At 42.0% G+C, this 21,619-nt stretch overlaps 1 protein-coding gene across 2 annotated transcripts in view; it reads right to left on the bottom strand.

Moving 5' to 3' along the window:
- LOC119657389 (RYamide receptor-like) overlaps nucleotides 1–21,619 on the bottom strand; it is a 290,267-nt gene that overhangs the window by 10,950 nt on the left and 257,698 nt on the right. The window contains exons 4-5 of one of the 2 annotated variants that reach the window (XM_038064274.1): nucleotides 13,875–13,943; nucleotides 852–1,156 (exon numbers count right to left, since the gene is read on the bottom strand). In XM_038064274.1, coding sequence (XP_037920202.1) covers nucleotides 852–1,156; nucleotides 13,875–13,943 — 374 coding nt within the window. The remainder of the gene's footprint in view (nucleotides 1–851; nucleotides 1,157–13,874; nucleotides 13,944–21,619) is intronic. The other variant, XM_038064275.1, reaches the window with a different exon arrangement.

Below are 21,619 nucleotides of genomic sequence, written 5' to 3'. Positions count from 1 at the left end.
TTGGCTGACAACAACCATGCGCGGATTTCATCGTCGTAGCTGTTATCGGTTGTGATTTTCGACCTTAGATAGGAGAAATTGTCAACGGTCTCAAAGTTGTATTCTCCTATCCTTATTCTTCTTCGTGTTTGTGTTTGACCAGTGCGGTTTGATGTTGTTGGTTGATTGGTCTTCGGTGCTGACGTTGCCACGATATATTTTGTCTTGCCTTCATTGATGTGCAGCCCAAGATCTCGCGTCGCCTGCTCGATCTGGATGAAGGCAGTTTGTACGTCTTGGGTGGTTCTTCCCATGATGTCGATATCGTCAGCATAGGCCAGTAGTTGGGTGGACTTGAAGAGGATCGTACCTCTTGCATTCACCTCAGCATCACGGATCACTTTCTCGAGGGCCAGGTTAAAGAGGACGCATGATAGCACATCCCCTTGTCGTAGACCGGTGTTGATGTCGAATGGTCTTGAGAGTGATCCTGCTGCTTTTATCTGGCCTCGCACATTGGTGAGGGTCAGCCTAGTCAGTCTTATTAATTTCGTCGGGATACCGAGTTGAATTTTAGTCCTTGAAGAGTTAAGTCGGGCGTTTGCTACGATGTAAAATTTGCAGGTGAACATATAAGAATTTCAATCGTTATCGATGGAAAATTTTGGAAGTTTTTTCGAAAGTAGACATTTCTGGTGGGTTCTTTTATGTTTAGTTTTTCTGAAAATAATATAAATGCTCAATGAAACAAAAACAAAAAAAAAAGATAAGTAAATATGGAAAGTCTGCAACGGAAAAGTCAGATGGACAAAGCATAATGAGTGAACACTTAGATATATACAGTTGTTGAGAAAGTGCATATAGACTGGCACCTAATTAGTATTCTAGGTTTCCGCATAAGAGGTCCTTCAGCAAAATTGTTCATCATCTCACCAGTGAGTGCAATTCCAGCTCCCATACTTCCACCACGACTCCGTGCACATCTCCTTACACACCAGCACCTTCTAACTCCTGGTATCCTGTAAAGCACCTGAACGAATCCGCCGCGAAAACGTGCATTCATGTAACAATAAATAATTGGGTTGTAACAGCTGTGCGACATCGCCAGCCAGTGGAATGCAAACCACAGGAACGGCAGAGCTTCCCATTGTGCTAAATTCTCTTCGTTCAGGAGGAGCTGAAATAAAATTAGAAGACAAATAGGTCATTTAATGTGATTTATGAAGTTTATACTTAGCTTTTAACTTTAAACATTTTGCTTGAAATGGGCAGTTACTTTATTATATTTGACCAGAAACGTAATAAGGACACACAAGTGAAAGCCTTTTTTGAAATCAGCCAGGTAAACATTGAAAAAATCCATTGGAATTAATGAAACTTTCGCACCCACTTCCAGCTACGGTTTTCCTTAGAGGCTAAGTATTCGGTGACCCTTCTCCGCAAAAGGGTCGTCTACATATTTCTCATTGGCTTTTACCATCAGCAAAATTAGCCATAAACACCGAACCCTACATACTGATGGATGAGCCCTTGACCCAAGCATTATGAAACTTTTCGGATAATATCCTCGCAAGACTGGCTATAAAGTAAAACTCAATGGAGCGTATGGAAAAAATGGTATTTTAACTATAGATACTCCCAGAGAATCCTAGAGGTGGCATTTTCAAGGGTTATTAGGTAGTGAATTGCCAGTGCTAAACTTGATCTGAGTTTCATTGACGAATCCATTTTCAAGGCTGCTGCTCGTTTGAGAGAATTTTCTGTCTGGATTTGCAGTCCTTAAAGAACAACCCTTGCCTTACATTCTGTATTCTTCAAAGGATTAAATTCTAATTTCCTCTCTTGATATGAATTCTTTCCTAAAGATTTGAACTTCGAAACTTAGGATTAAAGGAAGGATTTCATCACGAACGTTCTAAACACTCCAATGACGAATAATTATCTGGAAATTGTTCCAGGAAAGCATTCTTTCAAACCGAAGAAAGAAGTAAAGTCTTATCGTCTACAACCTCGTCTGCATAATCTCATCTGTATGGATAACGGTCCCTTCAGGTGGGAGGATTGTATTTAATTACAATACTTTAAAAATTTGTAAACACCTGTACTGGAGAATTAAATTTGATTTCCAGCAGATTCGAGAGGGGCGAACAGTTGGCATTGTAAGCGCCCCCAAATAACAGCGTTAGGGTATTTTGGACAGCGTATTTGCATAATTGGACAGAATTAGTTGTCGTCTAAATGTGCTTAATGGTTGTTTTTATTTAGGAGTGGGAGTGCCCTTGTGGGATGACATGTTTGGGGTAGATATTAATCTTAGATTAACTTGGAGAATTTTATTTCGCACTTCCATTCTATGAACCAAATATAATTTGTTCTTTGGGGATTACAACATTTTAATGCAAATTTATACAATATTTGCCGAAGTAGTTGGGAATTTCCCACAATTCGGGAAGTGCAAATCAACTAGTATCGACATTCTCTGAGTTGTACAGCCCTTGCTCAACTGGTTCAAAATAGCTTCATTCTAGCTTTAAGTCTAAGGTGAATATCGGCTTCAGAATTTTACTTATTGACGAGTTTCCAACAAGAACTTTAATCTGCAAAAGGAATTATGTAGCACTGTTTTTCCTATATTCCGACGACCATACGGAGAAAGTATTGAAATCGCAACAAAAATTGGAGGAATCAAGGCGGTTCAAAGTTTTGAGGTTTTTCAACCAGACTACACGGGAAAACTTCAATGCCCCGACAATAATAAATTTGCAATGTCTACCGTAAAATGTAAGACGCAAACTTCACAGACAAATACACATATTTTCCGTTCATTCCGTAAACATCTGGGAAGAAATCACACCCATTTTCTATCTCATCTTAAGTATAAATGGTTTCAATCATCGTAAGTACATTGCAAGTATTGTTACTGACATTTTTCTCTTGCACGAAAAAACATTCGTGTTATTATCCAGAAGGGGAATGTGGGACAACTGTATCATCCTTCTTCTAAGGTTTTGTGGAAACATTAAAGTCGGCTCAGTGTGTGCCTGTCTGTTTATCCGTCTTTGTGGTGCTGTGGGGTGGCAGAGAGGAAGACAGGGCAACTCTACAAGGTGGCACCGGGAAACGCTGTACTCTCTTGCACGGAGGATCACCTCGCCTTATCAAAAAATACTGGTACCTAGTTGTGCAGGAAGCGTCCGTTAAGTGTTGTCAATCCCATTGTAGATATTATTCAATTTAAGCTCGCCTACAGGCGAGGGTATCGTGTTATAAGGATAGGCTGAGGCAATCGAAGGAAGAAGACTGAAGGTGTTCCGTCAGTAAGTATAATGATGTGTTTTGGGAAAGGCCTACCAGATACGCAAAGGGAATCCTATGCTGACATGGCGTGGTGTTTTGAGTATTGCCATGAATGGTTGACAGCAGATATTCACCAAAAGCCTGTTTTTCTAAACTAATGTATTTATTAGAATGAAACGTTAGACTTGCTTCTCATTTGGTGTTCACAATATGCGAGTGAGTAGATCCACTCTTCTACCGAGTCACTCCTCTAGTTAATCCTCAAGCAAATAGCTGACTTTTAGGGAGGAAAGGTAATTATGATAAACAAGAGTGGTTCCCGACTTTCTCATTCCAGGTTTGTGCCTGAAAGTAAATAGTATCGCCACAGTGGCTTTGCCTTGCAAGGTAAACTATTTTCTCGAATCTGAACACCCGGTGTCTTCTAGTGGTTGAGATGACTTGCGAGATGTGCGAAACCCTCTCGTGAAGTATCCACGTTGGAGTAGGGCAAACTGGGAGGGCGTGGCAGTGACATACGGCATAAACCAGTAATCGTTTACATGGTGCACTGACGAATCCTTTAGGCCAGAGGGAGTAGGCGCCCTGAATATTAGCCCAAAAAGAACATACATTCAACCAATCGATAAGCATACAAGCATAATCCTGACGGAAATATGCACCACAGATACATGTGCCTCCTCCAACCTCGAAAGGAACTAGTGGAGAGAACATTGCTATTCTAACCGACAATCAAGCAGCTGTTAAGGCTCTTAGGTCCAACCAGATGAATTGCAAATTGGTATGAGAACACCTTAACAGACTGAATACGCTCGGTTCACTCAATAAGGTATGGATATTTGCGTTTCGGGCCATATTGGGTTAGAATGAAGAGGAGCGGCTGAGGGAACTGTACTCTGTGAATTTACCAAGAGTGGAATAGCCCAGAGTGCTCATGAAGGCAGACGAACCTAAGCGCTCGAAAAATTTTTTAAACTTCGTCAAGAAGAGTCTCTGGATGATAGTAGTGCTAAATATCTATTTGGCTCTCCGTCACTTGTGCAGAGTTGGGTGAGGCATCTGGGAAAATATTTGACACCAGATGCCAGGGGCAAACACTTGAAAGTAAGTAACATAATAATGTTCATGTTGATTATAGGTTTGAACGACATATAATAGTTAATATACGTATAGGTATATTATAGTCAGTAAAGGGGTACAATAGTTCTTTCAGAACGTAGTGCCAAACACTGAAAACATTCCGTCTGGTGTCGACAGGTAGTATGACTTCCGAACTGGCACGTCCACCGGTGATGCCTTAATATATGTAAAAAATGTTCTTGTCCGTGGCGTTATCAATTACATCCTTGGAATTTTTATAGATTTTAAAGGCGCAGTTGATTCCCTAAGTTAGTCGTCTGTGTTGTTGAAATTTCGTGAGTGTCTACTCTGTGGAAGTGTTGCTTCAATGGTAGGAAAGTATTCATCGAAGGTGGCAATAAACTGTATGAGTTAATGTGGAGCCCAACCGCTCACAGGGATCTAATGCAAGTCTATTTTTATGGAATCCCATGATGGATGAAATGTTGGGTGAGCTTAGTGCAGTGGTTAAATTCGATCCATACGCCGATGACCTCCTCATTCTTGTTGAGGAGAACAGTCGACTTGAGATGGAGCGCATGCGCATCGTTAATACGTAGTCTCAAAAATTCGGTGTCGCGGTCACAATTGGGGAAAACGTTACGATATTGCCCCAAGGCAACTTAGGTCAATTGCCTCCAGTTATGTCAACATAAGTGAATTTAAAAACCTCGGTTTTGTTAACGTTTAGTCACTCCGATTCTACTTGTATCTCTTTCCAAATCCAGACCTATTTCTAGATGTCATGAGCTTAGTCGAGGTGCTAAGAAAAGATGTCATTCTCCATTGAACTCTTCGACATTTTCCAAGATGCAACCCTGGCAGACCTCGTTTCGGACCTCAAATTCCTCAGCAATTTTACCTAGCTGCGGCACGTGGCATTTTGCTTCATCGTATGTCGCTATCATTTTCTCCAGAATGCCTCTCCTGCGTATAAAACGCTATATATACTCAATGTTGACGCTGTCGCGGAATTGACGAGGAGCAGGTGAAACGGAGATCTAAACTCCGCACACTGTTCCAAAAGGAAGGATCCAAAGCGGATGCAGGCCCCCCCACCCCTCCGTTGACTAAACTTTCGAGATGTTCGTCTTTTTAGCAGAATAATTTGAAATAATAATTGAAAATAATACAGAAACAAGTCGGAATACCGGGGAAGCTGGCGCTTTAGCTATAACGGCTTTGTGTTCATCTTATGTGAGAAAGTTTCTACGCACATTTTTCCATTCGTATATGGCTAAAAACCCAAAATATTTCTTCATATTTTTTGCAAGCTACAGGAAATAAGTACATATTATAGACGCTATGCTTATATATGCACGTATATAAATTGTTCGTACATATATTTTCAATTTACTGCGTGCACAAAAGCATATATATGAACATATGAAGTACGAATATATATTAAATACCGCTGGTTTAATGTACAAATATATTAGGCACAACTTCAAAGCTTTATTTACATATACAATATATACATAGATCTGTCTGGAGTAATTGATATTAATATATAAATGATTAAAAATTAAAACGAAATGTTTCCCTGCGACCTCCCATTCACGTGAGCTCACTTTGTTACGGTTTTGACGAATTGATATCGCATGATGATGTCACACACATTTTAGATTGCAGGAAATTCACTCAAAATATAAAAGCTTCACCTTCTATAACTTTGTTAATAATAGTTGGATTTTCCTCAAACTTGCCAAAGTTATGCCCTATTTTATTCCCTATGCAATTGCCATATACTATATACTATTATTCACTTTATTAGTGAAGATATCGGAACGGGATATATTTTGAGGCCTAGATTTCGTTTAGATACACCACTGTGATTTTTTCCAGATTTTTCCGTTGGATAGGTTCTGAGGACGAGACCTTTTACACTTTTTGAGGGTCATATTTTGAGCCCTCACTCCTCTATGTTTCACCCGATAGAAAATGTGGGACCGGTTTCGAAAAGTACTAATTGAGCCCTTTAATTTGATTCCATATGGCCACATTCTGTAGAAAAAAATGTTCCGCCCTCCTTTCGCCTGTATGGGGACCCCCTTAAACTTAACACAAAATGGCGCCAGTTACAATATGTAAAGGGAACAATAGGCCACACGCTCTCAGCAATTTTCGTTACAATCGGTCTAGCCGACTCCAAATAAGTCGGGTTTGACAGACAGGGATCGAATCGATTCTAATAAACCTTAAAAATGGCAAAATTTGCATGTAATGCCTGAGGTCAAGGATTCATTCTACCTCAACAAATAGGGATCCTTACCATCACATGTAGACTCCTCGCTAGAGATATGAATGTTGATTAGGGTGATGATACGGAATTGGTTCAAAAATTCTAACCGAGAGAGATTTCAATTCTTTGCTAAGTGGGGAATCTTCTTTCTCTGCATCGCAATAATGTCCATCCTGAAGTGCGATAATTTCAGAACTAGATGGAGAGATGGGGCGGCATTAGAAAAAATATGCCCATCGTCAAGGTTAACTAACAGCTTATACGTCAACATGTCTCATCAATGAGACAACTTGTCACGTGACCAACCTCGCCTTCACTTTCTTTCGCTGCCAGGTTTACTCGGGATCTTCTGGATGTGTCCGGTGCACTGCGATGATTGACGGTCGACGAGCCCACGAAGAAGGGACCTATAAGTTGTACTCAAGATGTAAGCGCGGTGGACACCTCCAACGCTTAACGAGTTGAAGGTTTGGTTCTGGCGAGATCGATGACCTTGACGGACATCAAGACCTGACTATATTACGGATATAACGAACTTGATTATGACATTTCGCCTGTAGGACGCCAACAACGTTCGGCTAATTTCATTTCATTGAATCATCTCTATACTATCATCGCGTCCTAGGATCTAGTTTTTGACGGTACACTAACACCTTTGCCATCAAACAGGTGCTTTCCGCGAATTGATATACAGCAAGTTGTTTGGTTTCTGCGTTCGCGCGATGGGTGGCTAGTGATACTAATTATAAGGGCTAGTTACTGCACAATAGGTAGGTAGGAGTGTCGGCATCATATTTCCTGATAGGATGGAATCGACGTCAATCTTCCTTTTCCGCCGTTTACTCAAAATTTGTACCTGAGTGCTAACTTTATGCGGAAGTTCGAATTCACATAAGACGTCTTCAGTTTAATTGAAAATGTCGAGAACATCAACCAATATTAGTTGATAATACAGAGCGAGCAAGGTTTGATGTTGTTATTCATAGTATCCTTTGAGATGAAAGACTTAGGACGTGCAAGTCTCACAACAAACGTCATTGATGTCGGTGATAACAAACCAATTAAACATAGACAGCTTACAGGCTTTCCTGTCATCCTGGAGTTCCTCTTCGCTCGATCGGAAGCTGGTTTAGAAGTTATTAAAGAATCATAAATTATATGGTTTTCGAGTGTCAATTTGTAGTGTAGTATAATCTGGCAAAGGGTATCATTGCTTTGAAGCATGTGAGGTGTGTAGCACTACCTTGAAAGAAGCTCATTTTTCACCTTTCACCGAGGTTATTTCTAGTCGTCTCCAAAGGGCTAGGTTTATCACAAGTTCAGACGTGAAATACGCATTCTGGTAGATTTGACTAGATAGGGCTCCCAAATATGAGGTAGCCTTCACAGTTCCAGGGCTACCAGTTCTCAATGCATCTTAAACTGTGAAGCGACTGGTGAATAAAATAATTCCTGCTCACTTGCGCCATCAAGTGTTCGTATATTTGGGTGATCAGCTGTTCACCATAGAGACCACCGACCACCATTTGCTGCTTTTAAGCGAATTGGCTTTCCGTATGTGACCCGGTGGCCAGACATTAAACATTAGGAAGAGCGAATTTTTCTCGAGGGAGGTGCGATACTAGAGTCGCATCCTCTTCCTGCCTGAAACAGGAAGGTGGGACATTTATAGAGAACGGGTAGCTTACTGATGATGAATTCGTATCACAGGTAACAAATACTGAAATACAAGTCCATGGTTACGATGATGACGTCGTATTAATCTGAAGGAGTATCTAGTACCTGGTACAGGAAAGGAGATTTGCACATCAATCCAGTCAAGATTACCAAGGCACCATTCATTAGGAAGCGCAAGTTTGATCACTTGAAACCGATTCAACTGCCTGAGGAAGAAGTTAAACGAGAAAATACTTGGGGATTACACTAAAAAACTACTCCGGAAGACAATTGTTCAGAATATAAGTCGGAAAGCTACAAGAACTTTAATTAGTTACAGTTCCATAGTATGGAAGGAATTGGGATGGACCCCGAAGACACTACATGTGTGTATCACTAGGGCAATGAGGATATGCCCAATGTCATTCGTTGGAAACTTTCGGGGGTTGATTTCTCTTTATGTTCACATACAGACACACGCAATGAGGGCAATATTCAGAATGTTAAGGGGCATCAGTGAGGCGACTCGCTATCTTAATCCGAAGTAGATTGGCATTCTTTCTGGGCGGCATCCTTGACTACTGATACCAAAGGATACCATGGCAAGGAGGTTTCACCTCGATAAGAAAGTTGAAAGGCGTGAGAGTCATAGATCAAACTGGTAGAGTTTGCCAGTGACATACGGCTTAAAATAGAAACTAATAACCTGGTACACAGGGAGTGGACGTAGGGGTCATCCATCATCGTCAACGGCGCAACAACCATTATCTGGTCTAGACTTCCCTTAGTAAGAAACTCCAGACAAACTCCCCAATTCGATATCCCTAAAAGCTGTCTGGTAGGATCTGCCCTTCTAGAGTATCCGGCTGGAACATCCTCATCTGGATTGAATGACCCGCCCAACGCAACCTAACAAGACGGTCATGATAAAGCTCATCAATTTCGTCGTTATGTAGGTTACAGAATCGTCCATCTTCATACAGGGGGCCAAAAATTCTTCTCTCGAATGCGGCCAAGAGTTCGCAATATTTCTTGCTAACCACCCAGGTTTTCGAGGAATACATAAGGACTGGCAAGGTCCTTTACAGTAAGAGCTTTGACCCTATGGTGAGACGTTTCGAGTGGAATAGTTTTTGTAAGTTGCTTTATTGGCAGCTAACAACCGTGCACGGATTTCATCGTCATAGCTGTTATTGGTTGTGATTTTCGACCCTAGATAGGAGGCATTATTAACGGACTCAGAGTTGTAGTTTCCTATTCGATGTTGTAGCCTCTTTGTTTTTGGTGCTGACGTTGCCACCATGTATTATACTTCGTCTTGCCTCCATTAATGTGCAGTCCAAGGTTTCTCCCATAATGACAATATCGTCAGCGCTGGCCAGTAGTTGGGTGGACTTGAAGAGGTTGGTGCCTCTGGCATTAACATGTACATTGTGGACCACTTTTCCCAGGGCCAGATTCCATCCTTGGTGGTAGTATTTGTTCATCATCTTCGGTTGGCGAGACCTCGAACTGGCCAATATTTTGATTGTTGAGCAATTAATCAAAATACTGAACCAAATCCCCATACGATTGGAAATCAGATTTCAATCTTTGTCCCGGCAGGATGATTATCGAGGTGAATAAGGCTTCATTCTGCTGACTTACTCCCTCTACTTCTCCAGTTCACAGACTTGTTAGTTCTTTGAGGTTTCTTTTTTCTTTTTGGGAAGTCGCTTCTTCACGCCATGAAGTTCGTGATAAGTCTCTGTGAGATGTTTGAGAGTGCAGCATTAGCTTAACTTACATTTACGGTCGAACCAGTGATTCCGACTTTTTTGCGTCTGGCACCAAGTATGGCTGTGCCCGTACCAATATAACGTTCTTCAGGTTGTCGTGAAGATCATTTCTTGATGTTTCATTTTCCTTTTATGGGGTTTACGAAGGATTCTGCTATGGACGGTTTCAGTGTTCACTCTTATCTGATTGTCAGAGGAGATTCGAGGTGGTAATTATTCGAGCTCGGAGTACCATGCCAAAGAGATGATGATCCGAGGCTATAGGTGGCAGCGTTCGATAACTACGTGGTCAATTTGGTGGAAAGTGGTACTGCCTGGAGAGGCCAAAGTAAGTTTATTGATGCTTTCCGCAAAAATCATGCGCTTTCAACCACCATTTTGCGTAGGGTCATGAACATTAATGAGGCTTATATTTCGAAATTTGCCTCGCAAACATAGAGTACATAGCCGTTCACTTATGTTTTCAAAGCTGACAGCAGCAGGTTTAATTTTTAGGCTGGCTAGGAAACCTACCTCGAGCACATGGTTTTCTGGAGGCCCACTATAATATGTATATGGTGTAATGACTCTTCTCCTGCTGCTACATCAGCCCTGTATTAGGAGAGCATATTGGCTACTTGCTTGACAGCCCTCCCTTTCTGTATAGGCAGCGTATGTTCCATGACAAAATGCGCAAATCGTATGTCGTTATAAAATCCCCCCAGTCTAATGTTCCTTTCGTGCATCCGTCAGTTCGGTTTTCCGTGTAGGGTTGTCAGCCTTATCCTACCCCGAACCTGGAGGACCAGTTGGTTAAGTTTATACCGCTTTTAGGCGCGGGAGACTCGACTTCATCCTTCTCCGTCTGTAGTTTTCAATTAAGAAAGAACTTCCAGCGAAAAACACGTGCAAGTGGAGATAGGGTTTCGTAGTAGTGCTGTTGGTGTTAGTTCAGCAGGCATTTCCCAGGTTTTATGCTACATCGTGGGTATCAACCCATATTTGGCCCTGGGACCTATACTTCTCCTTCACCCCGTAAGGGTCATTGGTGCAAGCAAAAATGTCAAGGGGTAAGTATAGATATATATATATATATATATATAATCGATACGGTAGCTGTAAAGCAGGCTGTCCATCAGAAACGAAATATCTCGACAGCCTACATCGATTATAAATCAGCCTTTGACTTCATATCACATTCGTGGTTACTGTAAGTGTTACGCTTGTATAAAATCAACCCGAATGTCGTTCTTCTTCTGAGGACATTAATGAAGAATTGGAGCACGAAGCTATCGGTATCCTCACAAACATCAGGAGAGATACCAATCAGGCGTGGCATTTTCCAAGGCGACTCTCTAAGCCCACTGTGGTTTTGTTTGGCTTTGAATCCGCTATCCCATCTTTTGCATGAAAGCAAATACGGGTTCCAAGTCAAGCATGGCATATTGTCGAAATGTACATTAAGCCATTTAATGTACATTGACGACATCAAACTGTATGCCAAAGACGAGAACCAACTCGCTCCTTGCTGGACATCATCATCCAGTTCAGCAGGGATATCGGCATGCAGTTGGGTTTGGAGAAATGTCGCATAAGAACAATTGTTCGGGGAAAACACACCGACAACGAAGGATACAGCCAAAATAACATCCGAATTGAGGGTATGGATTCGGACGACGTCTACAAATACCTCGGCATATTGCAAGCAACAACACCTGCTGTGGCAATAATTAAATCTAAGTTGCTGGGGGAATTTGAACGGCGTCTGGATGTTGTCCTTAAAACTGAGCTGTACGGGAAAAATAAGATCATGGCAATCAATACCTTCGCCATTCCCGTCCTTCTATACACTTTCGGTGTGACACAGTGGAGTAATACCGATTTAGAATCTGTCAATAGACGGGTAAGAGTAGTTCTTGCAAACAACAACATGCACAATAGAGCTGCCGTAAAAAATCCCACGTCATCAGAGAGAAAGGGGGGTACTTGATTTAAAAACGTTGCACTACAATCAAGTGCATTCTCTTCGTGAGTTTTTCTATGAGAAACAATCCTCTAGCCAAATACATCAGGCTACCGTCATGGCAGATAATAAATTATCTCCTTTGAACTTGAGAAGCAGAGAATGGGATCCCATGTCGAATGTTACTTCAGTCCAACAGAAGATCGACATGTGGAAAGAGAAACCCATTCACGGAGGTCATATAAAAATTTGTTGTTGTCAGGCATTGACAGCGAAGCCTCCAACAAATGGTTGACAAATAGTGTACTGTTCTATGAGACCGAAGCATTCCTAGCTTCAATTCAGGATGCTTCGCTCCCAACAAAAAATTATAAACGGTACATTCTTCACGACTCCTCAATCACCAACTCCAGTTGTAGGTTATGCAACTGTGAAGAGGAGACCATCCAGCACATAACATCTGCGTGCAGGATGTTGAGCAGTACCGAGTACACCAATCGTCATAACTCCGTCTGCAAGATTCTCCATCAAAACCTTGCGTTGAAGTATAACTTAGTGGCAACCTACCATCCTTACTATAAGTATACCCCGCAGAGAATCTTGGAAAATGATCGGGTCAAACTACTGTGGGATCACACTATTGCCACCGACCGCAGTGTTAATCATAACAGACCCGATCTAGTTCTGCTTCTGAAGGAAGAACGAGCGTGCTTTATAATCGATGTAGCCGTACCGTTGGACCGGAACACTGTTGAAAAACAGCACGAAAAAATCCGGAACTACGGCCCCTTGGCAGACGATATGAAACAGACTTGGAGACTACAAAAGATCGAAGTAGTCCCAGTGATAATTTCAGCGACGGGATTAGTCCCGCAGAACTTACATAAAGCGCTGAAAACGCTCGATTTTAGGGCTGGACTATACATGGAGATGCAAAAAGCGGTTATCCTTGCAACCTGTGCTATAGTCCGAAGAGTCCTGTCCGGTAACAATCTGACCTAATGGGTTTCAGTCTTGATCCGCACTGTCTTCGATATAAGATCCATGTCTCTGTAGTGTAGAACCACCGCGTCATTGGTAGAAGTGTTTGCGACAATCGTGATGTAGCAATACATTTTCGCATGGTCGCACACACTTTGCGTTAAAACGCATCATCGCTGTGATGCGGGCCTTTGGATGTTGCCTTCAGCCCATCCTTAGGTTGGTCGCCCCTCGGTCCGGTTGGGCGGGAAGAGGGTCCGTGGGCTTTTTGAACTAGATATATGTGTCTCCTCTAACCTTCAAAGGAATATTGCAATTCTGACCGACAGGCAGGCGACTATTAAGTCTCGCGGGTCAAATATACAATGTCTTAACAGACTGAATACGTTCGGCTCGTACAAGAAGTGCCAGGCCAATGCTGCAATCGATGAGCTGGCCAGGAAGGAGCTGTATCATCGCTATAGAGAATTTTTGTGAAATCGTGACGGAAATCATAGCTTTAAAGTGCTTTCAGGATTATTTCAACCTCACCAAGATGTACCTTAATTCCGGAGAAAGACTCGCTGGCCAATGCCGGCTAAATTATCACCTGGGAAAGCTAAGGATGTCGGTGAACGCTATCTGCAGATTCTGTGAAGAGATCCATATATATTCTGGAGAAAATGTCCAATCCTTGTGTAAAGTAGAAGTAGAGTTGGGCGAAACCTTAATCAATGGTTTCGTGATTATGATTTAAATTTCTTAATTACATGATTGCAACCGTAATCGTATTTTCCTCTGGAAAGAATCAGTGACCGGTGAGCAGCAAAAGAGTAAATCCGCATCTAAGTTTTGATTGTCTTTACAGCTGCATGCTCTACAGTTAAAAAGTGTTACTTACCACGAGAATATTAAATGGCAGCCAACATATTGTGAAAACTATTACGACTGTCACCATCATCTTAATCATCTGAAAGAGAAGAAAACAATCTTTGATCAGTGTTCATGATTCTTAAATTAAGTTTGTCGGTAATACTATGAGATCGAAAATTTTTCTAAGATGACTTCAAAGTTCCCTTTGGGAAGTGTTGAAACTTTTACTCTCTGCCATTTCACATGGACATTTCAGTATCGACTTCTGATTACAATTTAATCGAAGCTAAAACGTAATCGATGTATTCGCTTGATAGACTGATGCATCGGCGTGCCAGTACATAAATTGAAAAAGAAATGCTGGCAAACCTTCCCACGGCCATCGTTAAAAATTCACCTCAAAACCAGTTCCTTGGACGCATGCAGTTATTGTTCGGTGGCAGATGTTTCCTTGCCATCTCGTCCGCATGCAAAAGCGTTGCGGTAAATGAAATTCTGCTCACCTTTGTGATTCGATAAATCGCCATAATAAACGAACAGTGCTCAATCGATTTGCATAAGCGATAAATCAGATGTTAGATATCGTCATCGCGAAGAAAGTTAAGTAAACTCGGGAAAAAAGCCACACTAGGTAGTCAAAGCATGGCTGGCGCACTTACCATTATGGTCCCAGGTAAAGATGCATCGCAACTGAATTGTTGTTTTTAGTGTTGACACGAAAAAAGATTACAGCGGATCTTTCGGTTTCACTTTCTTTGCTTGATACTCTCACGAGCGTGTGCATTTGGTGGAGTGCAAGGTCGATTATCCACCGCTTCTAGTTGGATAAAAACTTGAACTTCGAAAATTCGCTTCACCTGGTAGCCAGCATATCCTTATCTTACCTAGAGGTTCACAGTCGTGACGGCATTGCGGAAATCTCAAACGGTCTGAATTGATGTAGTTACAGAAGAAATCGAGGAAATTGGAATGGAATCAGATAAAATCACTCATTGTTGGGGTTCCATTGAAGGCAAGCCAGACACACGTTCCAAATGACGGTGCTCCCATACGGCGGAAGAATAAATACTAAGTCGACACGGACATTGACATAAAATAGTAATGGGGGAGCGTCGCACGGAAAAATTTTCCCAAACGAAGCTAAAAACATATCACGTGGGAACAACAAGCAAATCCATTTTCAGCCATCAACATCTTCCGATAAGATGGATTCGGACACATCGCTAATCAAACAGTATCGGCATCAGATGTGGCTCCGAGCCAGAGATTACCAAATTTGGTATGCAAATGACTTGGTACACCTCATTTATCAAATGTCTCATTTAATCTTGGACGACAACGATCCTAATCTAGTTGTAGGAGCTCCCAGCTGTATTTTGTTCAGTTCGAGCTATCTCGAACGAGCAGTTCACATTGACATTGAAACTTTTTTTTTATCAAGGTTAGGGTGAATTCCGATGCATATATTTTATTATTCACACACGTGGGGAATTTATATGTATATCCCGTGTAAGGCCAAATCGAAATATATGTAAATTGGTTCAAATTTGAGAATAAATACAATAGCATATGTTCCTAGAACTTCGTTTTTCTTAAATTGTGTTTGAGCCCCCGAAATAGACTCAATCAAATAATTTCCGGAGGTTTTTCCTTGCAAACATTTCTCCGTTCATTCACTTTGATGCTAAGCAATATGGGAAAGGATTTCGGGTTGCTTATCGAATCAGTCATGTGGATTAGCTAATGAAGGAAGAAAAACCCAAATTGGAGATTTGTTAAAACGGAAATTAATTGATCTGGCCTGCAGTCCGTTGCTATTTCTTTCGTCCACAGGAGGTGTGAGGATAATTTTTAATTTCTACAAAGATACCCGCAAATTACTTTGATTTTTGGCCGGTTCAAAGTGAAGTTCATTGAATTTATAGGTCGAGATTGATTGATCAACCAGACTGTCAGGTTTACACTTGGTTGTGTAGAATGATGCAAATGAATGATTAGCTTAAGAACCAATTGAAGTCAACGAAAAAAAAGCTTTTTATATTGACCCGAGTTTATTATTGAGCTCGCGAAATCGTCCTTACGATGGCACTTTTTCAAAATTGCATTGACAACAAGATACTAACTCAGTTCAGGTGGCTATCAGAGAGGAAGATTAGCTAATGTTGACCGTTGCGCCAGCACCTGCAAACAGCTCAACTGAAATGTCCCGCCAGCACGAGGTTGCATGCCTCCATGCTAGCCAGGTTCGGCAACATGAGAAAATCCATTAGAGATTAGTACCAAGGCTGAACTTTCGTCTATGCATTAGAGAACTACAGCATGTTATGTACATGATGAAATTTTACATTTTACGCTCGATTGCGCGCAGAGCCAGAAGATTCGGTTCTAGCGACGAATGAGGAATGAAAGATGTACGATGGATAAAATTCACACCGCAACCAGACCAGATATTTAGGCTATTTACACTTTCTATAATGGGTTGGTGGACTGTAAGATAGATTGAGGTGCAACATAGCAACATACCCTCTGATAGCCACCCTATCACCCTCTGGGTTGACATGTGACTCCCAGCCAAGTTTCTCATTTACCAAGTCAGTTAGTGGGTAGCCGTAACCACACTCTGTATGAGGTGACCCTACTATTGACAAAACGCTGCGGATCTAAACTAAGGAGTCTTCCTCCATGTGATATGTGAACCGCGCCCGTTGGATAGTTTTCGCACGGAACCTCACTGACAGCTGGTCGCCTGAGTGAGTAAGCCTGATCTTACCGTGCTCCTGGAATCTACAGCACAGTACCCCTCTTAACCCTAATACCGTCAAAATAAACAAACAAGAGGGATCCCGAAAGCGAAATCACATCTCCGCAACACTAAGAGCCAGGTGACCATACACAAAAAAGAAGAAGTTGGGAACATTGGCCTATTACGAAGGGCGTAACCAAAAAAGGTTCCTGCTTTTTGAGGAGGCAAGCAAGCAGCAAGAGTACAATCAATATATCGTCAGTAGGGAAACAAGCTTCAGTGGCGCAGGTGCTGGATGGTATATGTGCTATCTGAAAGAAGCCCTAAAACTAGAAGAGGCTTTTAAGGAACCTCAGGAAAGACCAAAGCCTTCAGTAGAGGAGCTAAGAACGCGAAGGAAGTGCTCCCAAGAAACCCAAACCCGAGATCAAGAGAAGGGACCCGGCCGAAATTATTTCCGGAAAAAATACTTACTCGTTATAAGCAGAAAATCAATAAGGTGCTCATCACCATGGAGATTTGTGAGGGGTGGAATGAGAAGCTTGTGCAGACCGTGGTGTTCTTATGACAAGGTCTTTTACTGTTAGACTGCGCTACGATAGGTACGGCGGAGTAGTGTAGGACTATAGTCCCCAAATTGCCTGAATGGAAGGGAATGGAACTGCCGATATGTGCTGAGCGCGGTAGATATGGTAACACTTTACCTTCCCAAAGCGGTTGCGGGTAATTCGTGCAAGTTACTGCGCCTCTCCAGCACTCAAAACATAGATCTCCACACGTGATTATGGAGAGTTTTTAAAAGCAAAGGGGAGGGCAAAGGCAAATTCCTTGCAAAACATAATAATAAGTAATTCCAGGAGAACAGGCTGGGTTTCTTACACAAGCCATCTGTGTATGAGCGGTGATATCAGGAACGAAAAAGAATTGTCGTGGAAGACAGGGGCATGGGTTTGATGCGTTTAAACCACTGAAATCACTCCGAGCAGATGATATTTTCAGCACTAGAAATTATCTTAGGAGCTCTCCTATAGGCGATAAGGGGCAGCATAGCCCTGGGATGTACATTAAGGGCATAGAGGCGGGTAAGAGTGGTCCTTATTCCGAAAACAGGTGAATCTAATTCTTTAAGGTCAATTTGGCTGAAATTATTCATTCATTCATAGAACGGCGGAGAAAGTCAACTATATTAGAACTAACGTTCTAATGTGTAATCCATGATCCATGTGAACAGTCTTACCTGCCGTATAAACTAGATAAATGGCACTGTGTGCCTCTTTGGATATCGAAGGAGTGTTCGCATCGCACACAGGGTAAGAAGATGACCTGCTTCGCAAGGGAGTGGGAAACACCACGACATTCTGAATGTGTAGAATGTTGGAGAGAAGCTAAATAGAAGAATTGACAGGTACAAATTCTATTGAAAAAATCAAAAATTTTGACTGACGGTTTCGTGCAGGGCAGAGGCAATTCATCAGACGCTGCCTCACCTCTGCCCTGGGAGCAGCGTGACCGAAAGTGCCAACAGGTGGAAAGACGCTCCCTTTTATCATCGCAAAAACACGACAAGGTTGCGAGTTATATTGGGCTTAAAACCCCAGTCGTTGCAGTCTAAGCTAGACTAAAGCTAGGTTGTTGTTTAGGATCTGCGGGATCCTAAGTCCCCATCCACTTGATGGTGGACCGGACTAATTCTTAATGCTTGGGGTGATACGCTCCAATACTAGGGATCCATGGACTAAAAAAACGAGGGAGTAAGTTGCTCCTCATTTAGTCCGGTCCACCATCAAGTGGATGGGGACTTAGGATTCCGCAGATCCTAAACAACAACAAATTCTATTGTTATGAACACTACTCAAGGCTATCCACATGGTGGGGCATTATCACCGTTAATGTCGAGTATGGTAGTGAATGAATTCCTAGAAAAGCTAATAAATACTGGAATACAGATCCAGGCTTACCCTGATGATAATTGGTTTAATCTCTAGTGGCAAATATCACACCCTATGTGACAGAATCCAAACCGGACTGCAAATCACTAGTGACTTGTGCAGGAAGGTGGGTCTGTGCAGAAATCCAGCCAAGGCCAATATACTAATATTAAGTAGGAACACCAGTTTGCACTTGAGAAGCATTAGATTACATGGCATTGAAATAAAACGAGTAGCAGAAGTCAATCATTTGAGAATCACGCTAGACCAAAAACTACACTGGAAGACACTTGTTGAAAGCATATGTCGGAAAGCCACAAGTACGCTGATGACTTGCATGTCCATAGTAGGGAAAAAATGAGGATGCAGTCCAAAAACATTGCTCTGGATATACGCTGCAACAGTAAGGCAATGATTGCCTATAGTGCGGTACTAGGCGCAGACAGAATTGAACTCACCACAACAGCCAGGGAGTTACACTAACTTCAAAGATTGACTGGCGTATGTATCACTGAGGCAATGAGGACATGCTCAACAGCATCCAGACTTGGCCTTCTGGGGTTGACTCCTCTCCATCGGCAAATACAGATGCAGGAATGGATGGTGATCTTCGGAATGTTCGGAAGTATCAGTGAAGTGGGGAGTGATGTCTAATATGAAGGAAGATTGCCATATCTTCTAGGCGGTATCCTGAATTAATGTTAACAACAGACCTTAAGTAAAACTTTCGGCAAGTTCCGGTGATCATTTCATGCTTGTAAGTAAGGTTCTGAAGGATCACAATGCATACGAAATTATGTTTCTCCGTGGATTAGATCGGCGTCATCACAATACAGCCACAAAGGAGGGGATTCCACGTTTCTAACCTCAAATCACACACTCCGCCCTAGTCGCCATTGAACAATTAACGTGTTTACCGTGCATTGCGTTTAACTTCCACTCGATCGTTCATGTTCCGATTTTACTCCACATGGAATCTTCTGTGTGGAGTAAAATTGGAACATCGATCGATGAAATCGGAGAGATCGGGCTTTGAAGTTTAACGGAGTCAGCACGCAATCTTCCTTATAAACTTTAGTATACTTAGTACTAGCTAGCTCCTTAGTATAAAAATAAAAACACAGTGAGCCAACGATGTTGTGACGCAACAATAACCACGATGCTGCCTCCGAGATGCGATTTCAGTACTAACTTCACACCTTCACAACATTCTTCAAATTACCAACTCGAACGTGAATTTCTTGCAGAATTCCTAGATTCTTGTAGAACTCTGTCGGATGTGGGCATGTGGCTCATGATGACCTTTGTGGATGGCTTCGATTTGAAACTTGTATCAATGATTGGATACCCATGGCATCTAACATCATTGACGGGCAAAGAAAAGGGGTTCAGTACCATATAAAACTAAAGAAGTCTCTCCATACGTCGATGGGTTTTGAGGTAATGGTGCTCTTAGATGAGCGCACTGACAAAGTGTTATCGAGGGCACTTCCAGGTCCAACCTTCTCTCGATCCTCTTTCTCGGTACGATTCGCGATATTCATGACCAGGATAGTAGCCCGACTGGTCCATTCGGCGGTAATCGATATCCAAAGTCCATCCATACAATCTTTTGCAACTGCATATAACACAAAATTTGGGTTTAAATGTGCCCACAATTAGAGGTATTTCACTGGAAATGGCTTAGGTCCGGTAAACCTTCTAGACTTTATTTTTCACACAACCTAGCAATATTCTTACCCAATGAGTTGCGCCAACGGCGATGTTCCAAACAAATTTTCCAAGGCGAATTTTCTGATCGTTCCACCTGACAGCGGCAAATGCATAACATTGTATAAGTGATTGTAAATTGAGCGGAACGATAAACGTACCGTAAGGTATTGTACCTGCCTCGCCGTTGTAATTTCATAGTAGGAGTGGATGATGAAAAGGTTCATTTCTTCAGTTGCTTTCATCGGCTGCCCACGTAAACGTGGCGATGTCGTCTTCGCAGACAACGGAGAAATAGCTGCGCCAGGTGAAATCATACTCCTGGACATCGTGGCGCCTAGACGTTAAACCGTGCACCGATCAGTGGTTTGGACGTCGTTCTGTTCGTTATGAGAACCCGAAATAGCTACCAAGTGAGACGATTGTCATTGAATACCCCTACCGAACCGCGAATTTCTCCATGTCCACATTTAATGGATTCACATGTTATACCTGACTGTGAGGTACCCTGATAGCTTCCTCAGTGAGTAATCTGCAAGAACACAAAGTTCCTACACCAGTTCCTACCTACAGCGACGCTGTGGCGGCAAACAACCATTTAGACTACAGACATTCAGACTGTTTGGAGTCGTAAGGGTGGCTAATCATTTTATATATGAGGCGAGATCATAAGCTTAAAAAGTGTGGTGAAGTGCTCATTCTACATTTTGGGCTGCAAGAGGAGTAGTTTGGCAAGCGAGTGAATGGTATCCCAATAGTGGCCATTCCACATCCGATATTGACAAATGAAAAAGCGACCATTGAAGGGGTAATAGAAGTAACAAAACTAAAATATCTAACTGCTTCACTGAAGGTCTGACAACCTGATTCCTGCTCTAGAAGGAAGTCATGGCGGGGAAAGAACAGCACTGAAAAGTCAGTTGTGCTAACGTGCAACTGAAACATGGGACTCTAAAATGAATGAATGAAAACAAAACTTTATTAAAATCCTGTCTGTCTGTCTGTCGGCCTTTCACACGCATTTTTCTCAAAAACGACTGCTCCAGTTGACACAAAATTTGGTGTGAAAGTGGATGCTGCGAAGCCCACAAATGTGGTGAATTACATTGCTGCACATTTAACTTAAGGGAGGGGGGCAATATACATAAAAGATGAGTGTGGAATGATAGGCCTCGATTAGTGTTTTTCGAAACATATATTAGTTTCAACCTTACTTGCAAACGGGGTAATTGTGGGGTTTCGAAACAATCGATTACTTCAAGGATCCATTCTTAGAAACTACCCAACCGAGAATTTTGAAAACAAATATGATGGCCTGTACACATGGTATCTAAGCCTCAACTCTCCGTTGTGATATCTGCTCAAATAAGGTTAATAGTAGTAAATTATTAT

The sequence above is a fragment of the Hermetia illucens genome, chromosome 5 (assembly GCF_905115235.1).
Source record: "Hermetia illucens chromosome 5, iHerIll2.2.curated.20191125, whole genome shotgun sequence".
NCBI classification, from domain to species: domain Eukaryota; kingdom Metazoa; phylum Arthropoda; class Insecta; order Diptera; family Stratiomyidae; genus Hermetia; species Hermetia illucens.
This window is presented reverse-complemented; position numbering and strand designations above follow the sequence as displayed.